General features: G+C 34.7%; 1 protein-coding gene across 1 annotated transcript; it reads left to right on the top strand.

Moving 5' to 3' along the window:
- The first annotated feature begins 1,148 nt into the window (after positions 1–1,148).
- On the top strand, positions 1,149–10,895 carry LOC129754741 (V-type proton ATPase subunit G-like). Its single transcript, XM_055750956.1, has 3 exons — positions 1,149–1,368; positions 1,531–1,631; positions 10,412–10,895. The coding sequence occupies exons 1-3, from the start codon at positions 1,287–1,289 to the stop codon at positions 10,577–10,579; spliced, it is 351 nt and encodes a 116-aa protein (XP_055606931.1). The 5' UTR covers positions 1,149–1,286; the 3' UTR covers positions 10,580–10,895.
- Positions 10,896–10,959: the final 64 nt, after the last annotated feature.

Below are 10,959 nucleotides of genomic sequence, written 5' to 3'. Positions count from 1 at the left end.
TACCACATTTCAAAAAAAGTAACTTTTGAGTGACCAGCCTGAAAAAAGTGACAAAGTTACTAAAAAGTGACCAACTTCTAGCCCTGGAAATTTATTAGCTAACATTTTTCCAACATAGCTCAAAATTTTCAATTACCTTGAAAGGAAATTTAAAGGTTTAATTTTATTTTAGAAAGTGAATTTATCAACAATGGAAACCACTCACTGTGGGTAGCGGCATGATAGGATTTGCAAATTTGATGCTTAAAGCCACAGCCCGTGGCATAGAGGATAGCCTTAAAATCTTCTAAGCCAACGGTCTAGAGATCAAATTCCGGTCGCGGCATACATAGTACACTTTCTATAGGTTGGTGGTTTTAGCATTTGTAAGATGCTAGCTATCATATCCTCGAAAGATGAACGCTTAGAGTTCCATTCGAGGAAACATCAAGTTTCATTGAGATCTTGTGTATGTTTGTGTTCGTTTTCAAAAATAGTTGCAATTAAGAAACATCACTTTTAGAAACTTGAACAACGTATTGCTCTAAATATATTTGTTAACGTAGTATATGAATAAGTACCACAATTTTAATTTCTCTTGGTACAATGTGAGATTGGTACACGACGGTCAGTTTGTACAAAAACATAAGTTTGGAAAAGAATATTTTTCGACCTATACGGGAAAACGATTCTGACCTATATATGTTCTTCATTCTCATTTATAGGAATTTGTACTTTCAAAATCATGGGATCTGACGAATTCTCTCACTCATAAAGGTTTCGATCTTATCAAGTTCTCGTTTCTCCACGTTCGACTGTATATCATTTTTACTAGATAAGATACGATGTGTGCCAGATTGTTATACATCTTGGAGAATAATCATAGTTTTTACGCTCATTCGAACATTTCCCACCCTTAAACATAAAAGCTTCCCCCATTCGTATAACAGTAAAGTTAAAAGCTTTCGGGAGCTTTTATGTTGGATTATGGACCATAACTTGCATGCAAGTGAAGTGAAGCATACGCTTTCAAGCTTTTATCCCGCTGCCTTCGACAGCAGACCGAGTATAGGTATGGACTTTATCACATGACCTACCAACACACCAGTTGAATACGCTTATCTTCATAGTTATCCGGAGGGGGTTCGGTGTGTGAATTCACTGAACGGCCGAGCCAAATCAACTCGTGACTCCGGTGTGAACAGGTTCGAGTTCGATCGCCACTCTGCCTTAGCCATTTGCGAACGAGCTGTCCGTACCTCCGGAATTTGCCTTGAGAACCTCCCGGCCACCGATTGATTGAAACGATGGCCAGCAACACCCAGGGTATCCAGCAGCTGCTGGCGGCCGAAAAGAAGGCTGCCGAAAAGGTCGGAGAAGCTCGCAAGCGTAAGTGTTTTTCAAACTGTGTTTTCCTTCTTCTCGTACTGGGCATATGATGGTGGTCACATGACCGTGGTTCTGCTCTGTTGGACTAAATAATCGAATTTGATGTAAAGTTTCGACTTTCGGGACCTTTTGGCGCTCACATTTGATTGCTTTTGGTTTCAGGAAAGGCCCGTCGTCTAAAGCAGGCCAAGGATGAGGCCACCGAGGAGATCGAGAAGTACAGAAACGAACGGGAGAAGCAGTTCAAGGAGTTTGAACAGAAGGTAAGTTAATGTACCGAAAACTGAGAAAATAGTGCCCACTGCTACGTAAAACGATACAAGACACGTGATAAATTATATCATAGTTGGGACTTGGAAGTCTTTTTGTGATGTGACTACAAAAACAAACAATCAAGGCAATTTTGACAATGTTAGTGGCAATAGAAGTTTAAACTATCAGAAAAAAATGTCAATTGCATATATTTTTAGAAATTATATCTACTGGTCATAGTTCATTGCACCGGATTGCAGAAGACTTTAAGATTCGACACCTTTTTTATCCTGGTAAATCATTTTGTGGCACACGTTTTGTGTTCCTTAATGTGAATAAAAATAACCCACAATTTAACGTTAACCCCCCTAAACGTCGATGCAACATAGAAAATTTTTCTATCAGCTCAATAGGAGCAATTTATAACTTGTCTTGTGATAATTCTTTCGGTTGGAGATAATTTTGATGCCCACACCTGTTCGATAAGAGGTGTTAAGGTGTAGAAGCGTAACAATCACGAACACAAACCGAGTCTTATTTATCTGTGAGAAATTTCGAGCACACATCATCAGCCTATAAATTATCATGAGCATTACGCGACCTGTCATATGACTAGTCATTTCCTCGAATCATTTGGCTACCAATTTTGGGAGTTTATTAAAGTTTTAATTTTACAACGGTTTGAATAGGCCGAAGATTGCTACCAGACCGTTAGCATATTTATTTATTTTGAAATAGTTCGTCTACTCACGAGTTTTGTTCTGTAAGGATTTTTTTTTAACGAACACAAACACATACAGGATCTCAATGAAACTCGAAGAGATTCCATTTTCTTAACATCTTTTGAGGATATGATGGCTAGCATCTTACAAATGCTAAAATCACCAACCCACAGTAAGTGTACTATGTATGCCGTGTCCGAGATTCGATCTCATGCCAGTTGGCTTAGAAGACTTGAAGGCTATCCTCTACGCCACCGGCTGCGACCACTTCCAAACTTCCAAACGGTAGTACAGGAAACTCAACTTTTGAGACCGGCCAACGTATCAGTTGATTTCCATCAATATTTTAGAGTTTTTTTGTAACAGTTTTGATGACATCGGTCAGTTGACCCTCTAGTGCCCAACGCCGCCTTAAGGCGGGGTTTTCTAAAATTGGCATAAAACCACTACGAATTATGTTTACATTTTTTTTTACTCAACAATAAAAAAGACGATGTTCTAGGATTCCGTTATAATGACAGCTGTTTCACATGAGCGTGGCATTCACTATCGCTAATGGAAGCTTAAAATAAATTTAAAAAAAAGAGTAAATGGACCATTTTACCAGAAATCATCATTTTTGAAGTATCAGAATACATAGTTTCATAAAGATTCTAGATCTGAAAAAAATTTTTAAACATGTAGCAGTGTAACAAAGATGCTGGATTGATATTTCAAAGAAAAAAAAATAACTGAAAAGTTCACTAAAACCTTGTCTCAAAATATTTTGTGAGATAAGGAGTGTATTTGAAAAAAATGCAATACAGACTCCGTTAGATTTGAACAACATTCGATTTTTGCAGCATCCAAGGAAAACCGTTCGTTTTTGGTAGAGATGTACCGAATAGTGGTATTCGGCGAACGGCCGAATACCGAATATTGACCTTTTCAACTATTCGGCCAAACGAATACTCGGCCGAATATTCGGTCGAACATTCTATTGAGTTTTTAATGAAAAAAAAATAAAAAGTTTATTTCAATGCTTTCTATTTCTTCCATATTAATGCCCTTCATACTTCTAAGTTGATTATTTTCAACCAGATGATATAATCGGATGATGTATTACAAGATATTTTTTTAAGTAGGGGTCTTTCTGATTTTGAAAATTCAATATTAACCAATAACTGAAAAGACATTAGATGACTAGTCGCTTCCAGGGCGTTGATCATTAAAGAGATTGCGTTCCTGTGAAATCTTGGATAAAACATGTCGAAACAGGTGCCAAGTTATTTGAAATTGCTTCTCTAATATTGAATTAGATGAATGTCGAATTTGAGCAAGATATCTTCAAAATAGTTGTTTGAAAGATAGATGATCTTTAACCTTCAGCATCCAATACTTTCAACCACACGTATCCACCGATCAGGCATTCAGGACAATTTTTCAGAAAAAAATTAAGAAGGGAAAAATTTATGTATATTTTGAAATTTTTTAAAAATTGTTATTGAACACAGAATCTATTAATTTTTTAAGAGGAATTTGAGTTTTTTATTTGATTTAGCAAATAATCTGAATAAACCCGAGCAGAACTTGGGAAGTTTTAAAAAGTATCTGGACATCGCGGCCAGATCTGACTTATCTGGATTCTTTACTGGATTTATGGGCAAGCCTGAATATATCCAGAAAATCTGAAATAAAGTAAAATGAAAGTATAAAGCGATACCGTTCAGCATTCTCCTGTACTATCTACAGTAAAAGATACGCGGAATCACCTTGGATGTTTTGCTGAAACCATAAATTTTTAATGATTGTGTAGCTTTTACAACATTACTTTTGGATATTTTATAAATTATCCAAAATTATTTGAAAAATTTACAAGTCAGTAGTAGATATTCGGCCTTAGCTCAACTATTCGGTGAGCCGAATATTCGGCTTAACGGTTTTTCGGCAATATTCGGCGCCGAATATTCGGCCGACCGAATATTCGGCACATCTCTAGTTATTGGCAACATAAAAAAACGATTTTTTGGTCAATTTTTAATTTTCATTTAAAATTACTCAAAAGTAATGTAAAACATAATATTAGCATTACGGGGCTTGTGATATAGCTCAGTTGGCAAGTCTGTTGTCTCCTGAGCCGATGTCCGCGAGTTCGAGCCCAAGAGTAAACATCGAACACAGTTGTACCGGATAGTTTTTAAATAACGATCCGCCAACTGCAACGTTGATAAAGTCGCGAATGCCATAAATATGGTAAAACGACTATAATCGAAACAAAAAAAAATATAATAATATTAGCATGATTTTTTTTTAATTTGGCCTAATTATATTAGTTTTAAACAGCAAAAATGCAAACATTAAACTAACATTCTTGACAATATCTCCATACTTTTTCATCACTCTCGCCCTAGTAATGGTAAAAACAACGGGTTTATGACGTTCCGAATTTTGAAGGAAATTGTGCAAAACTCGTGAATGTTTTTCTCTTGTATCCCGAAAATTTTAAATTCTAAAAAGATGGGCTTAGTACTTTTCATAATCAACACAACGCTGTCAAAATTTCATGTCCGATTAAAAGGAACGTGGGCCATTTCTAAATTAACTAATAACCATAATTATTATAATCATCAGGATTAACCTTCCTTTGCGGTTAGGGTCTATATGACCCGAACTGTACTTTCTCGAAGCGATATCTCAGGAACGGGTACAGCTAGAAACATGAAATTTTCTGACTTTTCCTAAAATGAATTATCTCTTCTTAGATTTTTTTAATAGGATTATCAGCAAAAAAGGACAACTATCCGGTTAGGGTCATATCCCTAACCCTATGAACTATCATAGGGTCATAAAATCAAAACTGCTGAACCGATTTTCATAAACTATACCGTTTTGAAATCTTTCAAGTGTCTGCTATCAGATGTTTTTAAAAACGACTTTTGATTTTTGTGGTCTTCAAAAAACGACCTTAAGGAAAAAAAGTCCTAAAAAATGAGTGTTTTGCATCAAAGATACCTCATTTTGTTAAAGGCGTGTTGACAAATTTTCATTGATATGAATTCAGGTTGATTGATAGCTCATATTAAAATAATAAAAGTGCTTGGTTTTACAGACCACAGTTGGTTATTTGAAAAGTTTATGAAAAAAATTTCAATGATTTTATAGCTATATTTTCATCAAGATCAAGTAATTTTGATGAAAAAAATGCCGTTCTGTTCAATTACTTTAATCTTCAACCGACAGTTATGAATTAATAATGAAGAGATTGAAAGGGTGATCAATTCTAGTATTAAATCATAGAATTTCAATATATTGAGGACCAAAACTGTGGTATATCGACTCTTACTTTACACTTTTTGCTACCCGGAGCACAATAACTCTGTAATATTAAATTTATTTTTTAAATAATATATCAAGAAAGAGACACTTCAATAAACTCAAGAATTTGAAATCTGCACATTCAATCCATTTCATGTTGAAATACAACTACCGTGACTACGGGTATTTCCGTGCACCTAAGCGATTTTTATTTTTCAAGGCTGTGTAAAAAATTCAAATGAATGATTCAAAAGGTCACAAACCCACCATTAGATAGGATTTTTTATGTACTTTAAGGAAAAAATATCGTCCTAGTTGATGAAATACACATAAAAAAGTTTGAAAAAATGCATCTGAAAAATGTGTTTCGTGCACATAATTCCGTGCACTCTCTCTTGCATGTTTTTAATTCCGAGCACTTTGCACCTAATTCCGTGCATTCTGAACTTTGTTATTTATCTACAGTTTGTGTTGATTAAATAAATGCGATAATTTTCAAGCTATAATAAACCCGGTAATAAATCTGGTAATAAATCTGGTTACACTCCAGCCCCTCCCTATTGAATACTTTCGTAATTAGTGAATGACCCCTTAGAAAAATATAGTAAACAAAGTATTGCGGACTTAACTTTGCATTAACGCTTTGCAACACCAGAAAGTGACGCTTCAACCGAAGAGTGCTGGCGTTTTTATTTTTTCTTGGGCTGTGTAAAGCATAACATCCTGTACACCGAAAAAACTTTTCACATGAACGCTACGTGAAAATGTACATAGATTTTTGCCACCATGGAAATCACGTGAAATCTACGTGAATTTCAGGTAGCAAACAGAACTCGCGCAGCAAGCAGAATTCACGTAATTTTCATATGAGTTGTGTGTGAAAGAAACGTAGATCGCATGTGAAAAAGAATTCGTTCTGCCACATGCGATTCACGTAGATTTCATGGAAATATGAACGTAATAACTTTTTTGGATCTTATAAATAAAAACGTGCTGATTTTGCAGTACATTTTATCAATTCCAATACATGAAACACTTTTCATTTTCACTATAGAATTTACACTTCACTTATTATTTTCTCCATTACTAGCACGTCACTTATTATTGAACATAGAAAAATAAAATCTTCGCGAAATTTTTACTTGATTGCCTCCATAGTAATTCTGTCCGTCCGTCCTCCCAATTCCAAATTCTGTAAAATTAAATTTGCAGAATATTAAAAATAACGAATAGGTATACAATCAAATTTTTACTACTCACGTGTAAGCAGCTTCTCCATCACCTAGAATTTCTCTTTCTAATAGCACAAACTGTTGGATCCGCGCCATATTGAATACTGTATTCTTTCACATAGATTTTACGTGAATAAGTTTTTCAGAGCTATGTGAACATCACATAGAATGCACCAAATCCCTTTGTACTTGGTGGATCACTGGATTTTCACGTAAATCGAATGTGTCTTTGTTTTGAGAGCGAACGGCTATGTGAATTTCACGTACGCATCAAATGAATTTGTATTAGCTTCTAGGTGATTCACGTAAGTCAAGCCAAAATTCACGTAATGAGCGCGTGAAAATCAAGGTGAATTTAACGTTTCTTTTTCGGATGAGTGTAGGTATTTGACAGCATTGTGCGTAAGTTCAATGTCTACACGATAGCACAAAATTTTGTTGGATATAAATAATTTTTCGCATAGAAAAAAACATTTTTTCAGGAAAATGCACGGAATGATGTGCTGCACGGAATTACCCGCAGTCACGGTAAACGATTTTCTGAAATCTCTCGTTGTATGTTTTTTGCGGTTTTTAAATGTGATAAAAATATCACCAAAAAAATAATATTTAGTTAGTTTCCATTGGTTTTCATGTTTTATTTGGATAAAAAAATTTATCAGGCCAGTTTTGTAAATATAAGGTAATTATTTAATTTAAAAAAAACAATGGGTTTCAAGAAGAAAATCAATGATTTTTTATATTTTTCTTATATTTTCATTTATGACATATCACATCGAAAACCAAAAACATTATTTTATTATAATTGAATCTTTAAACCAGTCAAAATTTAGCTGACATAGTGAAATTTCGCCAGCATGTTTTTTTTAACTATTTTATCATACATACAGTACCGTTCATAATTGTATAGAAATTGGAAGCACGTACACTGTCACTTCGACTTTGAACTTCCATAACTTTTTACCCTGATGATATTTTTTAACCAAATTTTCTGCGTTAGATAGTTCAACTATCACACTATTTTATCACAAAATTTGAGCATTCTGGGGTTTGTATGGCCTGAGATACAGTAATTCTATGAAAATCGGACTTTTTGGACTTTTATCATTCAAACTGCAATATCTCAGAAACTACGCTACATTTTTTATTGAAATTTTGCAAAGTGATTGTTGAAATAAAAAGCTAACATGTCTGAAGTTTTTGAAAAGTTCTATCGATGGGATCAAAAGTTACGCGAAGTATAATATTTCAGGCATGAACCTAGAAATGCGATTTCTATAGAATTTTGGACATCTGGACATCTCCTGTGAGGATTTTTTCATTGAAAAGCCTAGCCTGAATGATCCAGAGAAGACAAGAAGAAAATTTAAAAAAAATCTAGTATTGAATTTGGCTGACAATCTGTGGAAGATGCAAATCGATAAGTGGTACATAACGAGGTACGAGTGTATATGTAGGTACCAAAAAATGCCTAAAAAAGGGACCGTTTTCCTTTCATGACACTTTCAATGCTGGTTACTTATTATTAATACTTTGTTTTGGTTGGATCTGGCATCATGCCATTAAGCAAAAACTGTGATGACTGATTAAAAGTTAATAACGTTGTTTTCTTGCAGAAGGTGGACAATCTGCTAAACTTGTCATAACTTCGATAAAATAGAAAATTTTGAGTTATTTTTAAAAGCCAAGTTCTAGGAAACGATGAACGTCAAAAAATTGCCCTGATTTAGAAAACCGGTAGTTCATAGTGTGCAATTTAGATGGCGCATATGTTGCCCAGACATTTTAGCAAATAAACTAATTCATTAGACGCTATCTCAAAAATCACTTGACAGATCCCCACAAAATTTTGCACATGGAAACATTACATTACTAGGTAGTATCACAGAAAATTTCATCAATTTTTATCAATTCGCTCAAAAGTTACCTATAAATGAAATTGTTGCATTTTTAGTCTTTTAGATCTTTTTGACTGCTTAGGAACTTTAGGAACATGGGAGCTGTTTCTATCTGGAGTAGATACTATTTACACATATGAACTGTGTTTAGATTATCTCGTTTTGTTGGTAGACTAAGCTTGCCAGATTGCCCGGTTTTATCCGGGTTTGCCCGGATATTTGATGCAAAATTTCGAGAAAGTCCGGTCCGGCCCGGTTGCCTGGATATCGTGAAAAAAGTCCGGATATTGCCCGGATTTTTTCACAATTTTTACAAAGAAACCAAGAAAAATCAAAGTTTTTGAGCAAGTTTCAGCAAAATCGATTAACGGTATGCAAATTTTCAACGGTTGTTTCAAATAATTTCGCTGATTTACTTTTATAAACCTTTAAATATTTAGGTGTTCCAAACAGTTTTTGGAAGTCTGCAATTACATTAATAAAAAATTAATTTCAATTATTTTTGCATTTTTTCTTTGCTTTTATATATAATAACACCTAAATTTTGCCCGGTTTTTGAATTTTAAAAATTGAAATCCATGCCCGGATTTTGCCAGGTTTTTTTGAAAAAATGCCCGGAATTGCTAGGCCCGGATGGGAGTGGAAAAAAATCTGGCAACCTTATGGTAGACGTTCTAGATGTGATGGAAATTACTTTGTATGTCCTTGAGTGCAATTTATCATTTCAGTTTTGATGAACATCAGTTTAAAATTGTACGTAATTTTTTTCTGTTTTGGTTTGACCCCCTCCATTTCAATTGAAGAGTAGTAGGGGGTTCAGTTCAATAAATTGTCATTTTATGTCAAAACTTGCTTGTGCTTCTGAAATTTGATCATCATTTCTCTAAAAATGTTGTGGTTTTGTCGTATTGTACATTGATTTTGTCATGAAATTCCTCGTATTGAACAAAGTCATCAAACCCAATAAATCGTTTTGTCAAAACTTGTTGACGACGACGACGACGAATTTTATGAAAATCAGTCAAAAACTCCAAAATACATATTATTTTATTCATCACCTGTAGAATTGTTTGGATTCTAAAACAAAAATTTAATACCCTCGGATAGGAATCTTACTGGGGTCGCATTTTTTCTCTACCCCTCAAGAAAGTTTAGTAATGGCGCCTTCCTTCTCGGGCCGACTTGGTGAAATATATGGAACGAAATTTAGTACCCGAGGATTTTTCGGGTCAGAAATGGTTTGCATAAATAGTTACAAGAATCACACTTTTATGGAAGGAGGGCCCATACAAAATCAACTTAAAATGAGACACAACTCGAATACTTTTAAGACGATTAAAAAAAAAATTGATTCACGAGCACGAAGAAGTTAAGGGCGTGTAGATGAAGTTAAACATTTATAACGATTTATTAAGTTGAAGGTAAAACCAAGTTTACCGGATCAGTCCGTAAATTTCCGACAAAAATAAAGGCCCACGATTCTTCACTTATTGTGAGCATTATGTCCCACCGGCCACCACTAGGAAATCACATTAACGTTTGCACTTAACCATTTCAAATAAAAAAAAAACAAGAAGTTCTGAACTTTTACCTATTAAAATCCCGGAAACATTTAACACGAACTTACCATTTTCTTTTTCCACAGCACATTGGATCCCGCGAAGGAGTCTCGAACAAGATCGACCAGGAAACCCGGATGCGCATCGACGAGATGAACCGCTCGTTGTCTTCGACCAAGGAACCGGTGATCCACGAAACGTTGGAGTTCCTGTATGCCATCAAGCTGGAGTTGCACAAGAACTACCGCCAGTAAGGACGGAGCAAGAAGGTGAAAACCCCATGGCTAAGAAACTGGACCGGGCAGACGAGCGGACACGAAGTTGATTTTCATTGTATTGATTTTGAAGCATTTACCAAATTTCCCGGATGTTTCAACATTTCGTGGAAAATGATCATTTGGAGTTCGTTTAGAAATTGCAGAAATTCATACATATATTGTTGGCCAATATCAGAGCATTGAACTTGTTGATTGTATGGTGTGAAGATCGTGATTCATATATCATTTTAGATTAATATTTACATGTAAAAAGGAAACGCTTAATGATTAAATAAATTTAAGGTAACATAAACTGTTTTGATGGTTTTCAAAGAAAATTCCAAAGACCGATAAAACAAGAAAAAGTTTACGTTTTC

This window comes from Uranotaenia lowii, chromosome 3, assembly GCF_029784155.1.
Source record: "Uranotaenia lowii strain MFRU-FL chromosome 3, ASM2978415v1, whole genome shotgun sequence".
Classification (NCBI taxonomy): Eukaryota; Metazoa; Arthropoda; class Insecta; order Diptera; family Culicidae; genus Uranotaenia; species Uranotaenia lowii.
The sequence above is the reverse complement of the archived record's forward strand: the minus strand, read 5'-3'. Positions and strand labels throughout refer to the sequence as shown.

Coding starts and splice junctions, on each gene's coding strand:
- LOC129754741 (XM_055750956.1), top strand. CDS start 1,287: ATGGCCAGCAACACCCAGGGTATCCAGCAGCTGCTGGCGGCCGAAAAG. Junction 1,369..1,530: donor GGTCGGAGAAGCTCGCAAGC/GTAAGTGTTTTT, acceptor TTTTGGTTTCAG/GAAAGGCCCGTCGTCTAAAG. Junction 1,632..10,411: donor TCAAGGAGTTTGAACAGAAG/GTAAGTTAATGT, acceptor CTTTTTCCACAG/CACATTGGATCCCGCGAAGG.